This window comes from Ascidia mentula, chromosome 3, assembly GCF_947561715.1.
Source record: "Ascidia mentula chromosome 3, kaAscMent1.1, whole genome shotgun sequence".
In the NCBI taxonomy this organism is placed as follows: Eukaryota; Metazoa; Chordata; class Ascidiacea; order Phlebobranchia; family Ascidiidae; genus Ascidia; species Ascidia mentula.
The window spans coordinates 605,195-632,090 of NC_138568.1; the positions used below are offsets into that span (position 1 = coordinate 605,195).

Genomic DNA, 26,896 nt, shown 5'->3' on the forward strand with positions numbered 1-26,896 from the left:
CGATTGAATCGGTTTGAGGTAATTCGAATCGAACCATTTTTCTTCTTTATCAGAAACCAGATTCTTGAGGGAAAAAGGTTTTTGCGTCTGTATAAACACCAAGAGTTGGTATTGGAAGGTACGGAAGAAGATTGTGGGGAGACTTCGTAACAAGGTTGTTTGTCAGACGATTGTGAGTCAACAATCAGAGGTATATGGCTTGTAATCTCACGTGCGTGTTGTCCATAGTTAACTTGGAGATTAGTAGATGTTTAATTATGAAACTGCCAAGTTCTTGTCCCTGTAGCATGAAATTGCGAGACGGTAACAGAATTTTTACGAAACTTTGTGCGGAATTAGGAACACTAACAACATATTTACTGATAATTTGGAAGACAAAATGACCTCATATTGCAGAAAACATGTCATGCCAGTGGCGTAGAATCAGTTGAAGAAATTTGCCATTATTTTCTTGGCCTATTTTATGATGTTCCAGAAAAATGTAAGACAAAAAACAACGTGGTCGACATTTTTTTCAATTGAAATTTAAGAATCCACGTCTTGTCCCACAGTTTTATGACGTAATAATAAATTCTTCGAGTTTCAGAATTACAACACAAGATTTTGAGCGCTAAATATCTTGTCGCTCGCCAAGTCGAAACTTCCCAGAGCGTGAACAATGATGCGTTCTAACAACGGAAGAAACACGTTTGTGACGTAACAATATTTAATTAAGTGTGGTGCGCTGTTTCCGTTTTCAATGCAATATTTAAAATGCAATTTTCGGTAAAAATATTTAATACTTTCACGCCACAAAAATGCAGAAATTAACAGAGGAAATTCTCACTGCAGCTACACGTGCAAGTGACGTAACAAAGCAGTTGTAAATATAGAACACATTTTTTCAAAAAAGTAGAACGTCCATCTTATCGCTGTCCGAGCAATGCAATGTAATTTCCGGCAAAAAATATAAAAATTAACGAAACAAAAACATTTGTTGTTTCTTTTCCGTCACGATTTTGTCTCCTTTGCTCAGCGGAAAACGTGATGTTGATTCACTTCCAACTTTCCTGCGCGTTTCGTGATAATATCGGAAGTTTACACAATGGAGTCTATTTGTTAAAATAAGAAGGCACGCTCGCCTTGTTGTGACGTCATAAACAGACATAGGAAGCAACAGTCCTGTAGTTTCATTAGAAAAAAATGAATAAAATTCTGCAACCCCTGTATCTAAAAACGCCTGAAGGTTTGTAACGGTGAATAAATCGCAACGCGGGGGCGTCGATTGAATCGGTTTGAGGTAATTCGAATCGAACCATTTTTCTTCTTTATCAGAAACCAGATTCTTGAGGGAAAAAGGTTTTTGCGTCTGTATAAACACCAAGAATCGGTATTGGAATGTACGGAAGAAGTTTGTGGGGTAACTTTGTAACAAGGTTGTTTGTCAGACGATTGTGAGTCAACAATCAGAGGTGCTTGTAATCTCACGTGCGTGTTGTCCATAGTTAACTTGGAGATTAGCAGATGTTTAATTATGAAACTGCTAAGTTCTTGTCCTTGTAGCATGAAATTGCGAGATGGTAACAGAATTTTAGCGAAACTTTGTGCGGAATTAGAAACACTAACAACATATTTACTGATAATTTAGAAAACAGCATGACCTTATACTGCAGAAAACATGTCATGCCAGTGGCGTAGCATCAGTTAAAAAAATTTGCCATAATTTTCTTGGCCTATTTTATGATGTTCCAGAAAAATGTAAGACAAAAAACAACGTGGTCGACATTTTTTCAATTGAAATATAAGAATCAACGTCTTGTCTCACAGTTTTATGACGTAATAAAGGCCCCGTAACAGTAACGACAAATCCCGCGCAAAGACAAATAACTTATGTTGCCGATTTTGAATCAGTTGCAGATTTAAAATTGGAAGTGAGCCCAGTCAGGCACAGGCAAATATATTTGGCCTAAAGGGTTTACAGTTGAAACAGGGCTGGGCACGACTTCATGTCCAGAGGGTTGGCAGCAGCCAAAATGTCACATATTTTTCAATGTTGTTGAAGATTTTTAACTCAGATTTTATCAGGCCAGCACAGAAACAAACATCGCATTGAGGTCAACTTTTTGTGTTTACTCCAAATATTGATGATAGTTGGGGTGTTACATTGAACAATGGAATTCAGAAATTCCAGAGGAATCCAAGGCGAGAATAAATTCTGTGAATCAGTAATTTTCTTCAGGGGTTTGCTTGTAAAATGTTAACTTTGCAGCAAAGCAAGCTCATTCGAGAGTTTAACATGAAAAATAAAATAACTGTTACTAAAATAAACATCTTGAAAGTAAACATTTCGATTTCTGGCAATTTAGTTTCAGTGTGACATCACAAGGGCTTTTGTTTGGTTTGTTATATCATAAAACTGACATAATCACCACAAAACCCTTTCACAAAAGTAATCGGTTGCAAAACATGCGATCAAATTCCCCCCGCGAACTTACCTTAATGTGATGAATATTCTCTTTAGTTTTTACCCGGGGTAATTACACCAATATATTAACTCATATATAAATACGATACCAGCCTTTAAACCAGAATTAAACGGACATAAAATAAAACTTGATGTAATAATTTCAAGCCAGTGTTGGTAAAGCGACAGTAGATGGAGATTTTACAGGTACCATATTAAGCCCCGCAAAATTAAATAGCTCTGGTTTGTATTGTATCCAGAAACAGAAGTCAAACATTGGTCCCACAGGGAGGTGCTCCTCGGGATAACTTTTGCCAACGGGAAAAACCCAGGCATTCACTTTCCTTTTCAGCCAAGTTTAATTAGAAAAGCCAACAGACGCATATGACGTGGATTGACACTCGTGTTGCAACCTTCCTGTATGACGTCATAAAGCGTAAATAGAAGAACAAAGGTTATGTCAGGAATATTATTACATTCATTTGTTCCAAATCAAGTTGGTTGTGGGGATAAAATGGCGTAACCTTGCGGCAATGTCATTTAAAGCGGACTTGATTAAATATTTGCCAGTGGTTTAACGCAAAATATCCCCCTACTTATAATAACCTTGAGTCGCATTTGCTCAGCTTTTATAAGAGTTCGGCCTTAGTTTCAAAGTATTGTTGCTTGTAGTCTTGGTTACTGATGGTGCTGTTAGAATTTTGTTGATTGGGGCAATGCAGAACTGGTTAGTTTTCGATGTATTAGTTTGTTATATTGTGTTTAAAGTAATAGCGGAATTGTAATGCAGATTGCTAGCAGCCTGCGTGACGATTACTTTACTGGTATTAGTGCATATATTATGATGGTACTTCCATTTGCAATTAACGGCAATTCATGCTCAATTTTGGAGTATTTCCGTTACTTGTCATTTGCGTTCCGTATGTTTTACCCAAATAAAGGGATTCCTAACAACAAATCAAATTGCATCACCCAAAATAAAACGCAATTTTGTGTGTCCAAAATTAAGTGCAGGACTTTGTAAATATTCCGACCATTTTGCTCGTCCTAATATATTTACTTTGACGTAACTTTGGTTTTACTGGATGGCAAACCGCCAATCACATGATTTCGTGTCATGGTGTAGCAGGAACTTGAGGTTTAAACGTTTAGTGTGCGTTAAAATGTGTTCTATATATGGAGTAAAAACAGTTGCTACACAAACGTGTGCCCTTACCGAGTCAATATCAGCTGTTCGTCCGAAAAAATCGTTTAAAATGAAACTAATATTTTGACCCGGCTTAAAATAAGTCAGTGGTTGACCCAACTTTTTATGGTGGTGAAAATACTGCAACGAAACCACAGTTTACCAGCAAAATAAAAACATTTTATGTAAAAATAATTCTTGACATATGACTTACACATATTAACGGCAACGGCGGTACGTATTGTTCTATATTGGTTCAAAAAGTTATAAAAATACTAGCTTCAAATATCTTCTGGCAAATGTGACTCTTGACGTGGTTTCGCATCGACAAACATTGTTCTCTGGTCGTTAATTGACTCATACAGCATTGTAAACCCCAGAACCGCCAGCCCAAGATGTGGGAAAGAAGGTTTGCAGTGTGGGTTTATATAAAGTGGATGCACAGAGCGGAACTGTGTTGTGAGCAGAGGGGAAGGAATCCCGCGACGTGACCAAAGCACGCTGCGGTTTAGGTCGGGGAGTATTCTGTTTTGCAATTTCTTGTGGTCGATTTTGTGGGTGAGCAGCTTAGTTTCAAACTTCGGGAATGTAGGAACGCGTGTGACAATGTAAACAGCGTTATTGTGATGTCACAACGACGCGCAAGTTGACAACGGGTTTGAAAGCTGGCGAATTAAAGGCAAAACGAAAATATTTAAATTAATCAGTTGCAAATGTATTTAAAACATTCCTTAACTTCAGGTTCAATAAATCAAAACCACGTGTGTGTGAGTATCAAGTTGTCATCGTTAAGGCGTGTGCCAATTATAAGTGAGCCACCGATCATCGCGAAGTGGGGAAAGGCGCTCAGATCAAGAATTTCGCGTGGGCTGCGGATACATTAGGTTTATGACGCATAATGGCAGGAGGTGGGGGGTGGATCGTAATGAGCTACCGACGACAAAATACTTAAAAGGGAGCGGTTTGCGACATTTCTTGATCTGGCGGGGGTTGATTTTGCGTCGTGGTTTCTGCGCATGTATTAGTTTTTGTACAGAATAATGCAGTGAAAGTTATAGAGCATGGCGCACGTAAGAATTATTTAACGGCGCACACAGCCAACTTTCGGGTCTATGATTGTTCAAATATTTTATAATTAAATGGATGAAATTTAAATTAATTTATTTGCAGATAAATCAAAAGAAGCATTAAAACTGCAAATTGCATTCAAGAAGTTTCCTGCACCACACAAATAAATTTAAGCCATGGCTTTGATTCGAGTTGTCGTCGCTATGTTGTTGATTGTTGCCGGGATTGGATTCTGTCAAGCTTCGAATGACGCGAAAACAAAAGAATTTATCGCAAGAATCGCGAACTTGGTTCCCAAATCAGGTAACAACGGCGAAAGTGGATGAATTTATTTTCAGGGTGATTTGGTGCCACATCAAACCTTTTCAAACTTTCCGTTGCAAAATTTTATTACCGAGCAATTTTGTGACTAGTTGATCGTTGTCGCTCGGTTCTGGTAGCGCACCAAGATACAATTGTCACTCTTCGAACCACTTACCCGCAGCCTTAAAACATATTTGCATCCGCCGTGTATAAAGTTTTATATTGCCGCTGGGCGTTTGCGTGAGTTACCGAGCACTTCCAACAAATCTTCTCCTCTATGATCTTAAACGTAAAATTTATATTAGGGTAGCGTCAGCTCTTCCAGCTGTCATTCAATCCATAGTTTAAGAAACGAATTCGAACGAAATCAATCCTGTAATATTTCGCTTGTCGGTAAAATTTGTTGCAAAAAAATGCAGCAAGCAAAAAGAATGGGCGCGCAGCAAAAGTTTTAAATTTGTCAAACTCGTGTTTTAATGGCGAAGCAATAGAACCAATTATGTTTACATAGTGAGCTCCAAGCGTGTTTTAAAGTTAAAATCAAAAAGTTAGACGCGGAATACACTTAACGCCCCTGAACGCGTAAGTGGATATTTGGCATCGAATCGGAATGTTGGTAACAACATGATCACAGAATTCTCACATGAAACTTCGCCGGTAATGGCGTCGTGATGATGGCTTTTGGCGGGCAACACGGTCGAAAATTGTTCGAAAATATTGATATGATAAAGATAGAAGGTTAGAAGCAGGCCAGAGTCGTTATCGCGGTTTGGTCTCGCAACAGCCAGTCACGACCATTTCTTAAAAGAGTGGCTTCGTTTCTTGGCCAAATTTGTTTAATGGTACCTCGATCCAAAACCTTAATCCATTCACTTCCTCTGCACATTTTGACCATTATACTCTTGATTGCCATGGTTACAACGAGACCTTAGCCTTTGTCGTGTTTCACTTATCATTCAGGTCGTTTAACTGCATCAAAAATTACTTTGGTTCTAAAGTTTCGGCAATAATTCATTGAATTCCATCAATCCTAATGTCCAGCTAAATGTTGTGTCAAAGTAATCACCTTGTTAATCAAGTTTAACCGGATGATGGCGATGTAAGTTGCACGGTGGAGAGGATACAGTTTTAATCCACATTCGAGCGCAGTAATTATACGAAATAATTCCCCCCTTCCATATTAGATTTATGAGTAATGGTAGTTATGGGTGGGGATTCGACTTGAATGGTCTCAGATGGGAGTTTGTTAAAAGGCGAAGATTTCTATGCAGATTTCGCGTCACGCATTTCCGCACACGAGTTTTTTGATTCTTAGAATTCGCGGTAAAATATTCGTGACAAGTTTCCAGACCACGGCTATGAAAAAGCGGTCATTGTTCCATTTAAACAATCAACTCTCCGTGACGTGAAATCCTGCGGTGTGTTTTGCTCTGGCGGATGAATATTTCGTTTCGCTTTATTGAAAATAAATGTGGGATTGAAGACACGTCGTGTAATCGACGTGACTGTTGTTATTTTTACAATTTTAAAATTTGTGCCTCTCCTGAATGCATTATTTAGTTGAAGTCAATAGAAAGAATAATTGCAACCAAACGGCGGAAAATTTGTTGTGATTAAATTGTGACGTAACACAAGCATGCTGGCTTTTGAGAAACGTTCTCTGGGCCAAAGGGATTTTCTCAGACTTTGACAAATTAGTTTGTGCAGGGCTTGATTTTGAATGCACATTTTTTAATAATATACTTGCTTCCTTTTGCATACTCACGTTGATAAAAAAATACTTCAACACTCAAATAACATGGTTTTGCTGAAAACAGCAAAGAGAAAATGTATTCAACATTGAAATAAGACAATAATTTGTTTTCATGAATATATTTCATTTAATTGTGTGATCTTATGTTTTCCACAGATGGGTTTGATCGTCTACGTGAATCCTGCATGAAAATTGCGCTCTCCGCAACCACCAACGATCGCATCCTTGGACTGGTAAGTGGCACGTGATTTCACGCATGAATGAATACTAAACGCTTTTGACGTGAAACTTATTATTCACGGTTGATTGGAGCGTCGCGTTCAACCTCTGACAATTGCGGTCAATTGCAATAAATTGGTTTGTTTTCGTCCTCAGATGTGCACTTGCCACTGCTTTGATTCTCCCCACCTGTTATATCGCTGCTCCGAGGTGAAGAACACGCTTAATGCTGGTAAGTTTTGGAAAAAATAACATGCTTTTAATAGTTTAAACTTTATGCATTATCGCTGGAGGTAAATGGATTAGCTTCATTACCTTTTTTTTGCAAATTTCGAATAAAGTAGATTGAATTAGCCGACAAGAAACCACTTTAATCTCCTCAAAATCCCTACCTGTAGAGTTTTGTCAAACAATGTTAAAATAAGGCGCTCTCTGTCGTTCATGTGCTTCAAAGTAACCTTTTTATGTTTTACAACCAATAGTAACCTCATCATGTTTTACAACCAATAGTAACCTCATCATGTTTTACAACCAAAAGTAACCTCATCATGTTTTACAACCAATAGTAACCTCATCATGTTTTACAACCAAAAGTAACCTCATCATGTTTTGTTTTAGCGGTGTGCAACGTGTGCCAGACAAACTTCGGCTGCCAGTATGGAAGAAAAATGTTTAAAGCCGTTTAAGGACGCATATTGGTATTTCTATGAAAATTAGTTTTGGTGCTGGGAAATGCCCACCGTGTAGACCTGTGTCACAATGCAAAGTCATGCATCACCAAGCAAAGCAGTGACGCAATTAAGTTAAATTTACGGTTGAATGAGCGCACATGTGCGTGCTGTTGTCATGGCGAATTTTAAGGTGTTTGGGGCAGTTTTAGTGTGGTTTTGAGCTATTCCAATTAGGTAGTAACTTGCTGGTGGGTGCTGCTGAAATTTATGTTGAAAATGGAGCAAAAAAATCAGGCTGTGTTTGTGGCAAAATGAATCGTTTAAGTGTCCAATCATTTGTGATTTTATGAAAGATCCATTTCATATCTACAAATTTTGATCAAAATTAGTCTCCGAAAAAATGGTTTAGCCACCCCCCTAGGGCCATTTGCCCCCCTGGTTACTCAATATTTTGGTTAAAAGAGCAACCAAAAATGGAACTGGATTTTGCAGAAAAATGAATCGTTCAACTACCCACTCATTTGCATTTTTTTGTAAGTTCCAACTCTTCTCTATGCGATGGCATCAAATTTAGTTGTTGAAAAAGTGTCAATGCCCTCCCCCAAGGGCTGGGTATACCCCCCTGTTGGTCATATGATCTTCCAGGAGGCCCAAAAAGTCCTTGCTCTGTACAGTCTCATCCAGGAGCGATTTTTTTTTTTTTCAACTTTGTAGAATTCCAGGTCCCTATGTAAGTCACAAGACCCATCAACGGTCATTGGGAAACAAGCGGAACAGTCGCTAGATGCATTACAGCCGAGGGCCTTGAACACAGGATTTCTCCTATCTAATACCCATATAGGTCCTTAAGGCGAAATGTCAAATTTTTTAAATGGTGAAATAGACATTAAATTTACACTGAAATATGTTTATTTATGTAAGTTAAACATCATAGGAGGATTTTAAACCAGCTCCAGTCATCAGTCGCCACCTAGTGACAAAAATGAATTTTTTCAATGCCCCAATGTACATAAAGTATGGGGTCTGTTGCTTGACTTTCAGCTTTCAAACAACTTGAAATATAGCTTAAAATGCATGCATTTCCTCTATTGTCATTCCGCAACACATTTTGAGTCATTTATAACACATAGTTTTTGCAATGTATTGTTCATTCGTCATGGCATTTGTTGCATGTGCTGTCTTTCACAGCATCCATTCTTTTGTTGACCTATTTTGCAAAATCTTGAATTAAAGGCTTTTTCATCTTGTTTAGTCATAATACATGAAATATAATTATTTTGTGGCCTAAGTACTGTATTTATTGCCACAGAAAGAAGTGGTCCAATGCCGGTGGGTGATACTTCAGACGAAAGGATTCCAATAAACCCACTGGTGAAACTGCCGCAACCAACAATGTATTTCCTGTATGTACTGCACTTGTTGACATGTACAGTAGTTCCTAATTGTGTTTGGGCCATTAAATTTCAATACAAAACACTTTGCAAGGTCTTGTGGGCCACTTAACAGCACTTTTTTCATGTCATTTTCATGCTTTGGAGATAGCCATGATTTCTTGCCATTATGCATGTGACTAATTAGCCTCGAATATTGATTAATTGAAACTTTTGTTGTGTCATTGAGCATGTGTGCATACAAATGGGTGTTGCCATGACTGGTGCATGATGTTTCGGTGTAATTTATGTGAACCGCTTAAGGTCGGTGGCATCATTTTCTGCCTATTAGCTGTACTGCTTGTAGCCCTGCTGATAAGGCCATTTTCTGTTGTTTAGGGGGTGTTGGCAAAAACAGCCATAACTCTGGGATCGATGATCAACCAGGTGTGAAACTTCACATTGTGATAGGTGAATGTCCCATATACTTTGCGGCTTAGGCCAATTGGGAATCTGGTCCATTGACCTTCTATTGAAGGACGCATATTGGTATTTCTATGAAAATTAGTTTTGGTGCTGGGAAATGCCCACCGTGTAGACCTGTGTCACAATGCAAAGTCATGCATCACCAAGCAAAGCAGTGACGCAATTAAGTTAAATTTACGGTTGAATGAGCGCACATGTGCGTGCTGTTGTCATGGCGAATTTTAAGGTGTTTGGGGCAGTTTTAGTGTGGTTTTGAGCTATTCCAATTAGGTAGTAACTTGCTGGTGGGTGCTGCTGAAATTTATGTTGAAAATGGAGCAAAAAAATCAGGCTGTGTTTGTGGCAAAATGAATCGTTTAAGTGTCCAATCATTTGTGATTTTATGAAAGATCCATTTCATATCTACAAATTTTGATCAAAATTAGTCTCCGAAAAAATGGTTTAGCCACCCCCCTAGGGCCATTTGCCCCCCTGGTTACTCAATATTTTGGTTAAAAGAGCAACCAAAAATGGAACTGGATTTTGCAGAAAAATGAATCGTTCAACTACCCACTCATTTGCATTTTTTTGTAAGTTCCAACTCTTCTCTATGCGATGGCATCAAATTTAGTTGTTGAAAAAGTGTCAATGCCCTCCCCCAAGGGCTGGGTATACCCCCCTGTTGGTCATATGATCTTCCAGGAGGCCCAAAAAGTCCTTGCTCTGTACAGTCTCATCCAGGAGCGATTTTTTTTTTTTTCAACTTTGTAGAATTCCAGGTCCCTATGTAAGTCACAAGACCCATCAACGGTCATTGGGAAACAAGCGGAACAGTCGCTAGATGCATTACAGCCGAGGGCCTTGAACACAGGATTTCTCCTATCTAATACCCATATAGGTCCTTAAGGCGAAATGTCAAATTTTTTAAATGGTGAAATAGACATTAAATTTACACTGAAATATGTTTATTTATGTAAGTTAAACATCATAGGAGGATTTTAAACCAGCTCCAGTCATCAGTCGCCACCTAGTGACAAAAATGAATTTTTTCAATGCCCCAATGTACATAAAGTATGGGGTCTGTTGCTTGACTTTCAGCTTTCAAACAACTTGAAATATAGCTTAAAATGCATGCATTTCCTCTATTGTCATTCCGCAACACATTTTGAGTCATTTATAACACATAGTTTTTGCAATGTATTGTTCATTCGTCATGGCATTTGTTGCATGTGCTGTCTTTCACAGCATCCATTCTTTTGTTGACCTATTTTGCAAAATCTTGAATTAAAGGCTTTTTCATCTTGTTTAGTCATAATACATGAAATATAATTATTTTGTGGCCTAAGTACTGTATTTATTGCCACAGAAAGAAGTGGTCCAATGCCGGTGGGTGATACTTCAGACGAAAGGATTCCAATAAACCCACTGGTGAAACTGCCGCAACCAACAATGTATTTCCTGTATGTACTGCACTTGTTGACATGTACAGTAGTTCCTAATTGTGTTTGGGCCATTAAATTTCAATACAAAACACTTTGCAAGGTCTTGTGGGCCACTTAACAGCACTTTTTTCATGTCATTTTCATGCTTTGGAGATAGCCATGATTTCTTGCCATTATGCATGTGACTAATTAGCCTCGAATATTGATTAATTGAAACTTTTGTTGTGTCATTGAGCATGTGTGCATACAAATGGGTGTTGCCATGACTGGTGCATGATGTTTCGGTGTAATTTATGTGAACCGCTTAAGGTCGGTGGCATCATTTTCTGCCTATTAGCTGTACTGCTTGTAGCCCTGCTGATAAGGCCATTTTCTGTTGTTTAGGGGGTGTTGGCAAAAACAGCCATAACTCTGGGATCGATGATCAACCAGGTGTGAAACTTCACATTGTGATAGGTGAATGTCCCATATACTTTGCGGCTTAGGCCAATTGGGAATCTGGTCCATTGACCTTCTATTGAAGGACGCATATTGGTATTTCTATGAAAATTAGTTTTGGTGCTGGGAAATGCCCACCGTGTAGACCTGTGTCACAATGCAAAGTCATGCATCACCAAGCAAAGCAGTGACGCAATTAAGTTAAATTTACGGTTGAATGAGCGCACATGTGCGTGCTGTTGTCATGGCGAATTTTAAGGTGTTTGGGGCAGTTTTAGTGTGGTTTTGAGCTATTCCAATTAGGTAGTAACTTGCTGGTGGGTGCTGCTGAAATTTATGTTGAAAATGGAGCAAAAAAATCAGGCTGTGTTTGTGGCAAAATGAATCGTTTAAGTGTCCAATCATTTGTGATTTTATGAAAGATCCATTTCATATCTACAAATTTTGATCAAAATTAGTCTCCGAAAAAATGGTTTAGCCACCCCCCTAGGGCCATTTGCCCCCCTGGTTACTCAATATTTTGGTTAAAAGAGCAACCAAAAATGGAACTGGATTTTGCAGAAAAATGAATCGTTCAACTACCCACTCATTTGCATTTTTTTGTAAGTTCCAACTCTTCTCTATGCGATGGCATCAAATTTAGTTGTTGAAAAAGTGTCAATGCCCTCCCCCAAGGGCTGGGTATACCCCCCTGTTGGTCATATGATCTTCCAGGAGGCCCAAAAAGTCCTTGCTCTGTACAGTCTCATCCAGGAGCGATTTTTTTTTTTTTCAACTTTGTAGAATTCCAGGTCCCTATGTAAGTCACAAGACCCATCAACGGTCATTGGGAAACAAGCGGAACAGTCGCTAGATGCATTACAGCCGAGGGCCTTGAACACAGGATTTCTCCTATCTAATACCCATATAGGTCCTTAAGGCGAAATGTCAAATTTTTTAAATGGTGAAATAGACATTAAATTTACACTGAAATATGTTTATTTATGTAAGTTAAACATCATAGGAGGATTTTAAACCAGCTCCAGTCATCAGTCGCCACCTAGTGACAAAAATGAATTTTTTCAATGCCCCAATGTACATAAAGTATGGGGTCTGTTGCTTGACTTTCAGCTTTCAAACAACTTGAAATATAGCTTAAAATGCATGCATTTCCTCTATTGTCATTCCGCAACACATTTTGAGTCATTTATAACACATAGTTTTTGCAATGTATTGTTCATTCGTCATGGCATTTGTTGCATGTGCTGTCTTTCACAGCATCCATTCTTTTGTTGACCTATTTTGCAAAATCTTGAATTAAAGGCTTTTTCATCTTGTTTAGTCATAATACATGAAATATAATTATTTTGTGGCCTAAGTACTGTATTTATTGCCACAGAAAGAAGTGGTCCAATGCCGGTGGGTGATACTTCAGACGAAAGGATTCCAATAAACCCACTGGTGAAACTGCCGCAACCAACAATGTATTTCCTGTATGTACTGCACTTGTTGACATGTACAGTAGTTCCTAATTGTGTTTGGGCCATTAAATTTCAATACAAAACACTTTGCAAGGTCTTGTGGGCCACTTAACAGCACTTTTTTCATGTCATTTTCATGCTTTGGAGATAGCCATGATTTCTTGCCATTATGCATGTGACTAATTAGCCTCGAATATTGATTAATTGAAACTTTTGTTGTGTCATTGAGCATGTGTGCATACAAATGGGTGTTGCCATGACTGGTGCATGATGTTTCGGTGTAATTTATGTGAACCGCTTAAGGTCGGTGGCATCATTTTCTGCCTATTAGCTGTACTGCTTGTAGCCCTGCTGATAAGGCCATTTTCTGTTGTTTAGGGGGTGTTGGCAAAAACAGCCATAACTCTGGGATCGATGATCAACCAGGTGTGAAACTTCACATTGTGATAGGTGAATGTCCCATATACTTTGCGGCTTAGGCCAATTGGGAATCTGGTCCATTGACCTTCTATTGAAGGACGCATATTGGTATTTCTATGAAAATTAGTTTTGGTGCTGGGAAATGCCCACCGTGTAGACCTGTGTCACAATGCAAAGTCATGCATCACCAAGCAAAGCAGTGACGCAATTAAGTTAAATTTACGGTTGAATGAGCGCACATGTGCGTGCTGTTGTCATGGCGAATTTTAAGGTGTTTGGGGCAGTTTTAGTGTGGTTTTGAGCTATTCCAATTAGGTAGTAACTTGCTGGTGGGTGCTGCTGAAATTTATGTTGAAAATGGAGCAAAAAAATCAGGCTGTGTTTGTGGCAAAATGAATCGTTTAAGTGTCCAATCATTTGTGATTTTATGAAAGATCCATTTCATATCTACAAATTTTGATCAAAATTAGTCTCCGAAAAAATGGTTTAGCCACCCCCCTAGGGCCATTTGCCCCCCTGGTTACTCAATATTTTGGTTAAAAGAGCAACCAAAAATGGAACTGGATTTTGCAGAAAAATGAATCGTTCAACTACCCACTCATTTGCATTTTTTTGTAAGTTCCAACTCTTCTCTATGCGATGGCATCAAATTTAGTTGTTGAAAAAGTGTCAATGCCCTCCCCCAAGGGCTGGGTATACCCCCCTGTTGGTCATATGATCTTCCAGGAGGCCCAAAAAGTCCTTGCTCTGTACAGTCTCATCCAGGAGCGATTTTTTTTTTTTTCAACTTTGTAGAATTCCAGGTCCCTATGTAAGTCACAAGACCCATCAACGGTCATTGGGAAACAAGCGGAACAGTCGCTAGATGCATTACAGCCGAGGGCCTTGAACACAGGATTTCTCCTATCTAATACCCATATAGGTCCTTAAGGCGAAATGTCAAATTTTTTAAATGGTGAAATAGACATTAAATTTACACTGAAATATGTTTATTTATGTAAGTTAAACATCATAGGAGGATTTTAAACCAGCTCCAGTCATCAGTCGCCACCTAGTGACAAAAATGAATTTTTTCAATGCCCCAATGTACATAAAGTATGGGGTCTGTTGCTTGACTTTCAGCTTTCAAACAACTTGAAATATAGCTTAAAATGCATGCATTTCCTCTATTGTCATTCCGCAACACATTTTGAGTCATTTATAACACATAGTTTTTGCAATGTATTGTTCATTCGTCATGGCATTTGTTGCATGTGCTGTCTTTCACAGCATCCATTCTTTTGTTGACCTATTTTGCAAAATCTTGAATTAAAGGCTTTTTCATCTTGTTTAGTCATAATACATGAAATATAATTATTTTGTGGCCTAAGTACTGTATTTATTGCCACAGAAAGAAGTGGTCCAATGCCGGTGGGTGATACTTCAGACGAAAGGATTCCAATAAACCCACTGGTGAAACTGCCGCAACCAACAATGTATTTCCTGTATGTACTGCACTTGTTGACATGTACAGTAGTTCCTAATTGTGTTTGGGCCATTAAATTTCAATACAAAACACTTTGCAAGGTCTTGTGGGCCACTTAACAGCACTTTTTTCATGTCATTTTCATGCTTTGGAGATAGCCATGATTTCTTGCCATTATGCATGTGACTAATTAGCCTCGAATATTGATTAATTGAAACTTTTGTTGTGTCATTGAGCATGTGTGCATACAAATGGGTGTTGCCATGACTGGTGCATGATGTTTCGGTGTAATTTATGTGAACCGCTTAAGGTCGGTGGCATCATTTTCTGCCTATTAGCTGTACTGCTTGTAGCCCTGCTGATAAGGCCATTTTCTGTTGTTTAGGGGGTGTTGGCAAAAACAGCCATAACTCTGGGATCGATGATCAACCAGGTGTGAAACTTCACATTGTGATAGGTGAATGTCCCATATACTTTGCGGCTTAGGCCAATTGGGAATCTGGTCCATTGACCTTCTATTGAAGGCGAAATGTCAAATTTTTTAAATGGTGAAATAGACATTAAATTTACACTGAAATATGTTTATTTATGTAAGTTAAACATCATAGGAGGATTTTAAACCAGCTCCAGTCATCAGTCGCCACCTAGTGACAAAAATGAATTTTTTCAATGCCCCAATGTACATAAAGTATGGGGTCTGTTGCTTGACTTTCAGCTTTCAAACAACTTGAAATATAGCTTAAAATGCATGCATTTCCTCTATTGTCATTCCGCAACACATTTTGAGTCATTTATAACACATAGTTTTTGCAATGTATTGTTCATTCGTCATGGCATTTGTTGCATGTGCTGTCTTTCACAGCATCCATTCTTTTGTTGACCTATTTTGCAAAATCTTGAATTAAAGGCTTTTTCATCTTGTTTAGTCATAATACATGAAATATAATTATTTTGTGGCCTAAGTACTGTATTTATTGCCACAGAAAGAAGTGGTCCAATGCCGGTGGGTGATACTTCAGACGAAAGGATTCCAATAAACCCACTGGTGAAACTGCCGCAACCAACAATGTATTTCCTGTATGTACTGCACTTGTTGACATGTACAGTAGTTCCTAATTGTGTTTGGGCCATTAAATTTCAATACAAAACACTTTGCAAGGTCTTGTGGGCCACTTAACAGCACTTTTTTCATGTCATTTTCATGCTTTGGAGATAGCCATGATTTCTTGCCATTATGCATGTGACTAATTAGCCTCGAATATTGATTAATTGAAACTTTTGTTGTGTCATTGAGCATGTGTGCATACAAATGGGTGTTGCCATGACTGGTGCATGATGTTTCGGTGTAATTTATGTGAACCGCTTAAGGTCGGTGGCATCATTTTCTGCCTATTAGCTGTACTGCTTGTAGCCCTGCTGATAAGGCCATTTTCTGTTGTTTAGGGGGTGTTGGCAAAAACAGCCATAACTCTGGGATCGATGATCAACCAGGTGTGAAACTTCACATTGTGATAGGTGAATGTCCCATATACTTTGCGGCTTAGGCCAATTGGGAATCTGGTCCATTGACCTTCTATTGAAGGACGCATATTGGTATTTCTATGAAAATTAGTTTTGGTGCTGGGAAATGCCCACCGTGTAGACCTGTGTCACAATGCAAAGTCATGCATCACCAAGCAAAGCAGTGACGCAATTAAGTTAAATTTACGGTTGAATGAGCGCACATGTGCGTGCTGTTGTCATGGCGAATTTTAAGGTGTTTGGGGCAGTTTTAGTGTGGTTTTGAGCTATTCCAATTAGGTAGTAACTTGCTGGTGGGTGCTGCTGAAATTTATGTTGAAAATGGAGCAAAAAAATCAGGCTGTGTTTGTGGCAAAATGAATCGTTTAAGTGTCCAATCATTTGTGATTTTATGAAAGATCCATTTCATATCTACAAATTTTGATCAAAATTAGTCTCCGAAAAAATGGTTTAGCCACCCCCCTAGGGCCATTTGCCCCCCTGGTTACTCAATATTTTGGTTAAAAGAGCAACCAAAAATGGAACTGGATTTTGCAGAAAAATGAATCGTTCAACTACCCACTCATTTGCATTTTTTTGTAAGTTCCAACTCTTCTCTATGCGATGGCATCAAATTTAGTTGTTGAAAAAGTGTCAATGCCCTCCCCCAAGGGCTGGGTATACCCCCCTGTTGGTCATATGATCTTCCAGGAGGCCCAAAAAGTCCTTGCTCTGTACAGTCTCATCCAGGAGCGATTTTTTTTTTTTTCAACTTTGTAGAATTCCAGGTCCCTATGTAAGTCACAAGACCCATCAACGGTCATTGGGAAACAAGCGGAACAGTCGCTAGATGCATTACAGCCGAGGGCCTTGAACACAGGATTTCTCCTATCTAATACCCATATAGGTCCTTAAGGCGAAATGTCAAATTTTTTAAATGGTGAAATAGACATTAAATTTACACTGAAATATGTTTATTTATGTAAGTTAAACATCATAGGAGGATTTTAAACCAGCTCCAGTCATCAGTCGCCACCTAGTGACAAAAATGAATTTTTTCAATGCCCCAATGTACATAAAGTATGGGGTCTGTTGCTTGACTTTCAGCTTTCAAACAACTTGAAATATAGCTTAAAATGCATGCATTTCCTCTATTGTCATTCCGCAACACATTTTGAGTCATTTATAACACATAGTTTTTGCAATGTATTGTTCATTCGTCATGGCATTTGTTGCATGTGCTGTCTTTCACAGCATCCATTCTTTTGTTGACCTATTTTGCAAAATCTTGAATTAAAGGCTTTTTCATCTTGTTTAGTCATAATACATGAAATATAATTATTTTGTGGCCTAAGTACTGTATTTATTGCCACAGAAAGAAGTGGTCCAATGCCGGTGGGTGATACTTCAGACGAAAGGATTCCAATAAACCCACTGGTGAAACTGCCGCAACCAACAATGTATTTCCTGTATGTACTGCACTTGTTGACATGTACAGTAGTTCCTAATTGTGTTTGGGCCATTAAATTTCAATACAAAACACTTTGCAAGGTCTTGTGGGCCACTTAACAGCACTTTTTTCATGTCATTTTCATGCTTTGGAGATAGCCATGATTTCTTGCCATTATGCATGTGACTAATTAGCCTCGAATATTGATTAATTGAAACTTTTGTTGTGTCATTGAGCATGTGTGCATACAAATGGGTGTTGCCATGACTGGTGCATGATGTTTCGGTGTAATTTATGTGAACCGCTTAAGGTCGGTGGCATCATTTTCTGCCTATTAGCTGTACTGCTTGTAGCCCTGCTGATAAGGCCATTTTCTGTTGTTTAGGGGGTGTTGGCAAAAACAGCCATAACTCTGGGATCGATGATCAACCAGGTGTGAAACTTCACATTGTGATAGGTGAATGTCCCATATACTTTGCGGCTTAGGCCAATTGGGAATCTGGTCCATTGACCTTCTATTGAAGGACGCATATTGGTATTTCTATGAAAATTAGTTTTGGTGCTGGGAAATGCCCACCGTGTAGACCTGTGTCACAATGCAAAGTCATGCATCACCAAGCAAAGCAGTGACGCAATTAAGTTAAATTTACGGTTGAATGAGCGCACATGTGCGTGCTGTTGTCATGGCGAATTTTAAGGTGTTTGGGGCAGTTTTAGTGTGGTTTTGAGCTATTCCAATTAGGTAGTAACTTGCTGGTGGGTGCTGCTGAAATTTATGTTGAAAATGGAGCAAAAAAATCAGGCTGTGTTTGTGGCAAAATGAATCGTTTAAGTGTCCAATCATTTGTGATTTTATGAAAGATCCATTTCATATCTACAAATTTTGATCAAAATTAGTCTCCGAAAAAATGGTTTAGCCACCCCCCTAGGGCCATTTGCCCCCCTGGTTACTCAATATTTTGGTTAAAAGAGCAACCAAAAATGGAACTGGATTTTGCAGAAAAATGAATCGTTCAACTACCCACTCATTTGCATTTTTTTGTAAGTTCCAACTCTTCTCTATGCGATGGCATCAAATTTAGTTGTTGAAAAAGTGTCAATGCCCTCCCCCAAGGGCTGGGTATACCCCCCTGTTGGTCATATGATCTTCCAGGAGGCCCAAAAAGTCCTTGCTCTGTACAGTCTCATCCAGGAGCGATTTTTTTTTTTTTCAACTTTGTAGAATTCCAGGTCCCTATGTAAGTCACAAGACCCATCAACGGTCATTGGGAAACAAGCGGAACAGTCGCTAGATGCATTACAGCCGAGGGCCTTGAACACAGGATTTCTCCTATCTAATACCCATATAGGTCCTTAAGGCGAAATGTCAAATTTTTTAAATGGTGAAATAGACATTAAATTTACACTGAAATATGTTTATTTATGTAAGTTAAACATCATAGGAGGATTTTAAACCAGCTCCAGTCATCAGTCGCCACCTAGTGACAAAAATGAATTTTTTCAATGCCCCAATGTACATAAAGTATGGGGTCTGTTGCTTGACTTTCAGCTTTCAAACAACTTGAAATATAGCTTAAAATGCATGCATTTCCTCTATTGTCATTCCGCAACACATTTTGAGTCATTTATAACACATAGTTTTTGCAATGTATTGTTCATTCGTCATGGCATTTGTTGCATGTGCTGTCTTTCACAGCATCCATTCTTTTGTTGACCTATTTTGCAAAATCTTGAATTAAAGGCTTTTTCATCTTGTTTAGTCATAATACATGAAATATAATTATTTTGTGGCCTAAGTACTGTATTTATTGCCACAGAAAGAAGTGGTCCAATGCCGGTGGGTGATACTTCAGACGAAAGGATTCCAATAAACCCACTGGTGAAACTGCCGCAACCAACAATGTATTTCCTGTATGTACTGCACTTGTTGACATGTACAGTAGTTCCTAATTGTGTTTGGGCCATTAAATTTCAATACAAAACACTTTGCAAGGTCTTGTGGGCCACTTAACAGCACTTTTTTCATGTCATTTTCATGCTTTGGAGATAGCCATGATTTCTTGCCATTATGCATGTGACTAATTAGCCTCGAATATTGATTAATTGAAACTTTTGTTGTGTCATTGAGCATGTGTGCATACAAATGGGTGTTGCCATGACTGGTGCATGATGTTTCGGTGTAATTTATGTGAACCGCTTAAGGTCGGTGGCATCATTTTCTGCCTATTAGCTGTACTGCTTGTAGCCCTGCTGATAAGGCCATTTTCTGTTGTTTAGGGGGTGTTGGCAAAAACAGCCATAACTCTGGGATCGATGATCAACCAGGTGTGAAACTTCACATTGTGATAGGTGAATGTCCCATATACTTTGCGGCTTAGGCCAATTGGGAATCTGGTCCATTGACCTTCTATTGAAGGACGCATATTGGTATTTCTATGAAAATTAGTTTTGGTGCTGGGAAATGCCCACCGTGTAGACCTGTGTCACAATGCAAAGTCATGCATCACCAAGCAAAGCAGTGACGCAATTAAGTTAAATTTACGGTTGAATGAGCGCACATGTGCGTGCTGTTGTCATGGCGAATTTTAAGGTGTTTGGGGCAGTTTTAGTGTGGTTTTGAGCTATTCCAATTAGGTAGTAACTTGCTGGTGGGTGCTGCTGAAATTTATGTTGAAAATGGAGCAAAAAAATCAGGCTGTGTTTGTGGCAAAATGAATCGTTTAAGTGTCCAATCATTTGTGATTTTATGAAAGATCCATTTCATATCTACAAATTTTGATCAAAATTAGTCTCCGAAAAAATGGTTTAGCCACCCCCCTAGGGCCATTTGCCCCCCTGGTTACTCAATATTTTGGTTAAAAGAGCAACCAAAAATGGAACTGGATTTTGCAGAAAAATGAATCGTTCAACTACCCACTCATTTGCATTTTTTTGTAAGTTCCAACTCTTCTCTATGCGATGGCATCAAATTTAGTTGTTGAAAAAGTGTCAATGCCCTCCCCCAAGGGCTGGGTATACCCCCCTGTTGGTCATATGATCTTCCAGGAGGCCCAAAAAGTCCTTGCTCTGTACAGTCTCATCCAGGAGCGATTTTTTTTTTTTTCAACTTTGTAGAATTCCAGGTCCCTATGTAAGTCACAAGACCCATCAACGGTCATTGGGAAACAAGCGGAACAGTCGCTAGATGCATTACAGCCGAGGGCCTTGAACACAGGATTTCTCCTATCTAATACCCATATAGGTCCTTAAGGCGAAATGTCAAATTTTTTAAATGGTGAAATAGACATTAAATTTACACTGAAATATGTTTATTTATGTAAGTTAAACATCATAGGAGGATTTTAAACCAGCTCCAGTCATCAGTCGCCACCTAGTGACAAAAATGAATTTTTTCAATGCCCCAATGTACATAAAGTATGGGGTCTGTTGCTTGACTTTCAGCTTTCAAACAACTTGAAATATAGCTTAAAATGCATGCATTTCCTCTATTGTCATTCCGCAACACATTTTGAGTCATTTATAACACATAGTTTTTGCAATGTATTGTTCATTCGTCATGGCATTTGTTGCATGTGCTGTCTTTCACAGCATCCATTCTTTTGTTGACCTATTTTGCAAAATCTTGAATTAAAGGCTTTTTCATCTTGTTTAGTCATAATACATGAAATATAATTATTTTGTGGCCTAAGTACTGTATTTATTGCCACAGAAAGAAGTGGTCCAATGCCGGTGGGTGATACTTCAGACGAAAGGATTCCAATAAACCCACTGGTGAAACTGCCGCAACCAACAATGTATTTCCTGTATGTACTGCACTTGTTGACATGTACAGTAGTTCCTAATTGTGTTTGGGCCATTAAATTTCAATACAAAACACTTTGCAAGGTCTTGTGGGCCACTTAACAGCACTTTTTTCATGTCATTTTCATGCTTTGGAGATAGCCATGATTTCTTGCCATTATGCATGTGACTAATTAGCCTCGAATATTGATTAATTGAAACTTTTGTTGTGTCATTGAGCATGTGTGCATACAAATGGGTGTTGCCATGACTGGTGCATGATGTTTCGGTGTAATTTATGTGAACCGCTTAAGGTCGGTGGCATCATTTTCTGCCTATTAGCTGTACTGCTTGTAGCCCTGCTGATAAGGCCATTTTCTGTTGTTTAGGGGGTGTTGGCAAAAACAGCCATAACTCTGGGATCGATGATCAACCAGGTGTGAAACTTCACATTGTGATAGGTGAATGTCCCATATACTTTGCGGCTTAGGCCAATTGGGAATCTGGTCCATTGACCTTCTATTGAAGGACGCATATTGGTATTTCTATGAAAATTAGTTTTGGTGCTGGGAAATGCCCACCGTGTAGACCTGTGTCACAATGCAAAGTCATGCATCACCAAGCAAAGCAGTGACGCAATTAAGTTAAATTTACGGTTGAATGAGCGCACATGTGCGTGCTGTTGTCATGGCGAATTTTAAGGTGTTTGGGGCAGTTTTAGTGTGGTTTTGAGCTATTCCAATTAGGTAGTAACTTGCTGGTGGGTGCTGCTGAAATTTATGTTGAAAATGGAGCAAAAAAATCAGGCTGTGTTTGTGGCAAAATGAATCGTTTAAGTGTCCAATCATTTGTGATTTTATGAAAGATCCATTTCATATCTACAAATTTTGATCAAAATTAGTCTCCGAAAAAATGGTTTAGCCACCCCCCTAGGGCCATTTGCCCCCCTGGTTACTCAATATTTTGGTTAAAAGAGCAACCAAAAATGGAACTGGATTTTGCAGAAAAATGAATCGTTCAACTACCCACTCATTTGCATTTTTTTGTAAGTTCCAACTCTTCTCTATGCGATGGCATCAAATTTAGTTGTTGAAAAAGTGTCAATGCCCTCCCCCAAGGGCTGGGTATACCCCCCTGTTGGTCATATGATCTTCCAGGAGGCCCAAAAAGTCCTTGCTCTGTACAGTCTCATCCAGGAGCGATTTTTTTTTTTTTCAACTTTGTAGAATTCCAGGTCCCTATGTAAGTCACAAGACCCATCAACGGTCATTGGGAAACAAGCGGAACAGTCGCTAGATGCATTACAGCCGAGGGCCTTGAACACAGGATTTCTCCTATCTAATACCCATATAGGTCCTTAAGGCGAAATGTCAAATTTTTTAAATGGTGAAATAGACATTAAATTTACACTGAAATATGTTTATTTATGTAAGTTAAACATCATAGGAGGATTTTAAACCAGCTCCAGTCATCAGTCGCCACCTAGTGACAAAAATGAATTTTTTCAATGCCCCAATGTACATAAAGTATGGGGTCTGTTGCTTGACTTTCAGCTTTCAAACAACTTGAAATATAGCTTAAAATGCATGCATTTCCTCTATTGTCATTCCGCAACACATTTTGAGTCATTTATAACACATAGTTTTTGCAATGTATTGTTCATTCGTCATGGCATTTGTTGCATGTGCTGTCTTTCACAGCATCCATTCTTTTGTTGACCTATTTTGCAAAATCTTGAATTAAAGGCTTTTTCATCTTGTTTAGTCATAATACATGAAATATAATTATTTTGTGGCCTAAGTACTGTATTTATTGCCACAGAAAGAAGTGGTCCAATGCCGGTGGGTGATACTTCAGACGAAAGGATTCCAATAAACCCACTGGTGAAACTGCCGCAACCAACAATGTATTTCCTGTATGTACTGCACTTGTTGACATGTACAGTAGTTCCTAATTGTGTTTGGGCCATTAAATTTCAATACAAAACACTTTGCAAGGTCTTGTGGGCCACTTAACAGCACTTTTTTCATGTCATTTTCATGCTTTGGAGATAGCCATGATTTCTTGCCATTATGCATGTGACTAATTAGCCTCGAATATTGATTAATTGAAACTTTTGTTGTGTCATTGAGCATGTGTGCATACAAATGGGTGTTGCCATGACTGGTGCATGATGTTTCGGTGTAATTTATGTGAACCGCTTAAGGTCGGTGGCATCATTTTCTGCCTATTAGCTGTACTGCTTGTAGCCCTGCTGATAAGGCCATTTTCTGTTGTTTAGGGGGTGTTGGCAAAAACAGCCATAACTCTGGGATCGATGATCAACCAGGTGTGAAACTTCACATTGTGATAGGTGAATGTCCCATATACTTTGCGGCTTAGGCCAATTGGGAATCTGGTCCATTGACCTTCTATTGAAGGACGCATATTGGTATTTCTATGAAAATTAGTTTTGGTGCTGGGAAATGCCCACCGTGTAGACCTGTGTCACAATGCAAAGTCATGCATCACCAAGCAAAGCAGTGACGCAATTAAGTTAAATTTACGGTTGAATGAGCGCACATGTGCGTGCTGTTGTCATGGCGAATTTTAAGGTGTTTGGGGCAGTTTTAGTGTGGTTTTGAGCTATTCCAATTAGGTAGTAACTTGCTGGTGGGTGCTGCTGAAATTTATGTTGAAAATGGAGCAAAAAAATCAGGCTGTGTTTGTGGCAAAATGAATCGTTTAAGTGTCCAATCATTTGTGATTTTATGAAAGATCCATTTCATATCTACAAATTTTGATCAAAATTAGTCTCCGAAAAAATGGTTTAGCCACCCCCCTAGGGCCATTTGCCCCCCTGGTTACTCAATATTTTGGTTAAAAGAGCAACCAAAAATGGAACTGGATTTTGCAGAAAAATGAATCGTTCAACTACCCACTCATTTGCATTTTTTTGTAAGTTCCAACTCTTCTCTATGCGATGGCATCAAATTTAGTTGTTGAAAAAGTGTCAATGCCCTCCCCCAAGGGCTGGGTATACCCCCCTGTTGGTCATATGATCTTCCAGGAGGCCCAAAAAGTCCTTGCTCTGTACAGTCTCATCCAGGAGCGATTTTTTTTTTTTTCAACTTTGTAGAATTCCAGGTCCCTATGTAAGTCACAAGACCCATCAACGGTCATTGGGAAACAAGCGGAACAGTCGCTAGATGCATTACAGCCGAGGGCCTTGAACACAGGATTTCTCCTATCTAATACCCATATAGGTCCTTAAGAGAAAAGTACAAAAAACTATGTAAAAGTTTCATATTTTGACGTTCGCAACTTTTTACAAAACTATTTTTATCTCAAAAACTAAATCGATTACCTTCATTGTTAAGTTAGCGTCGCGCTCCACTGCAGACAACAAACAGCGCTTGTGACAAAATCGTAACTAACCTTGCTCTGTTCTTTGTACATTCAGCTATAAAACATGTAAAATAACATTCTTCTTCTGATTTCTGGAATGTTTTCGTTGTTTTGACGTCATAATGTTTAAAACTTCTTTTAAATTCAACAGAAATATCTTCCTTGACGCAATTCTTAATAAGTTCACAGCGTTATGGCGTAATAATCATTTAAGTTCAAATGGAATCGAAATATCTTCACCTTGTTTATTGTTTTCACAACGTTTAAACAAGCTGGATTTGAAAACTTTCGAACCAGTAACAATGAAGTCTTTGTTCATACCATTGTTGTAAATCTATTTTTGTTGTTACATCATAATGACGTTTCCCAGCATTTGACAGCCGGGTTTGAAAATCGCACTGAAACTTTTTAATAAACAAACAAAAGAACGATGTGTCTGCAGGATATGTTTATTCGTGGTTTGTTTAAACTCACCAGCATTGCGATGCAACAAATTATGATGAGATAATGGGATACAAACCACCAGAGAAACGTTAAAATAAAAACACGATCCGGGAAAGATGAATAGAAAGCAGAATTTTTGTTGATCGTTAGAGGGAAAGTTTTTCCTTTTAAACATGGGAAAGACCCAAAGGTTTTACAAGATAATTTCTACAGCATGGATTCTCAACTAGGGTTCATACACGCCTACAAGGCCACAGGGATGCAGTGAGAGCCCGAAGGACTTCCCTACATAGTAATACAAACAATGGAGCCAATAATGCTTGTTTAGTGAGTTGTAGATCAACCATAGCGTATTAAATCAAGGTTAATACAGTGGCCCTATTAACCTTGGTTTAATACGCTATGGTTGACGGTAATTGTATAATCACCACAAAGTGGAAGTCTGGGTTATTTCGCTTACAACACCGATGTAGCTTACATCAAAGTTGCACACATGATACCTATTACGTCGGAACAGTAGCTCTGTATACAGCTGACGAACAATGGATACTGTTAGCAATGAAGTTTATTTTATTTACGATCACCACTAAAAAAGGTCTTCAAAATTTACCACAGAGTTTAAAAAATTATAGTCACGTGGTCCATGAGTTGAGAAACCGTGGCTCGCAGGATTCGACCCAACACGAACCTCTGCATTGTTGCGGCGACTTGAAACGAAATATGGAATAACGTTATCCCCCCGGAAGGTCTCAACTTTGCATAACACCGGGTCTGAGCTTTGTTGAACTTAATTTCATGGAATTTCATGGACAAAATTGGAAGTTAACATTTCAAGCCAACACCGCCGTGGGAAGTTGGTCGCAAGTTAAATATGTCGCCCAGTTGGTGTTAGAGCAAAGAATAGGTCGCCTAATATCGTTGCATTCTCTCTTTACAACACAATCACTGTGATGTTCTTGTCTTGAAGTTTTAATTCTAACCAAACTTAAACAGATGTGACGCAATATTGATAACAGTTTCATGGACTTTATGACACCCTTGCACAAATTTGACTTATAAGGAGCGTGCGCACGGAACAACGTAAAGTGGTGTCGGGGGCATACATGCAACCTACATCTACGTCTGCGCCCAAAATTAGGATTGATTGCCTGTAAATGAACGTATATGTCTTCAAACCACGGGTTGGTGCAGCGCGGTGCGATTGAAAAACATCTTTTGTGACCAAACAAAGGATCGAGACAATGGAGACATTCCACGTCTTACCGACGCAACAACATCGACTCCCATTCATAACACGTCGGGGTAAAAATAAATTCCAAAATATTGAATCACCTTCCGCCCCTCCCTCCCCCAGTTTCCTCAGTCACGTATTTACGGTGGTCGCGTCTCACTATATTGTGACATTACATGTCCTTTGTTTTTTGGGGCGCGACTGCTTGCATGGAAACAAGGTCAATTTGGGGCACTTGATTTGCGATGAACACAAAGTTCAAAAAGTTAGTGTGAGTTGGAAATATACGTTATACGGTGCCATTGTCGAATAAGGAAAGTCTGTAGCCATGAGAAAACCCTGCAGTCATCCGTTCTTGTGCGGGATGCCCCATAACGAGCGAACAAAGCGTGAAGAACATT

General features: G+C 38.9%; 1 protein-coding gene across 3 annotated transcripts; it reads left to right on the forward strand.

The window, feature by feature from the left end:
* Positions 1-117: 117 nt before the first annotated feature.
* Positions 118-25,211, forward strand: LOC145895375 (uncharacterized). Of its 3 annotated transcripts, none has more exons than XM_082984179.1 (6): positions 118-190; positions 4,800-5,000; positions 6,910-6,986; positions 7,129-7,204; positions 7,591-7,654; positions 24,683-25,211. In XM_082984179.1, exons 2-6 carry the CDS (start codon positions 4,874-4,876, stop codon positions 24,684-24,686), a joined length of 348 nt encoding a protein of 115 aa, XP_082840305.1. In that variant the 5' UTR covers positions 118-190; positions 4,800-4,873; the 3' UTR covers positions 24,687-25,211. The 3 variants fall into 3 exon arrangements, with proteins under 3 accessions (XP_082840305.1, XP_082840304.1, XP_082840303.1); XM_082984178.1 differs by lacking the exon at positions 24,683-25,211 and adding an exon at positions 8,953-9,046 and having other exon boundaries at positions 7,591-7,670; XM_082984177.1 differs by lacking the exon at positions 24,683-25,211 and having other exon boundaries at positions 7,591-9,046.
* The last annotated feature ends 1,685 nt before the right edge of the window (positions 25,212-26,896 follow it).

Coding starts and splice junctions, on each gene's coding strand:
- LOC145895375 (XM_082984179.1), top strand. CDS start 4,874: ATGGCTTTGATTCGAGTTGTCGTCGCTATGTTGTTGATTGTTGCCGGG. Junction 6,987..7,128: donor ACGATCGCATCCTTGGACTG/GTAAGTGGCACG, acceptor TTTCGTCCTCAG/ATGTGCACTTGCCACTGCTT. Junction 7,205..7,590: donor GAAGAACACGCTTAATGCTG/GTAAGTTTTGGA, acceptor GTTTTGTTTTAG/CGGTGTGCAACGTGTGCCAG.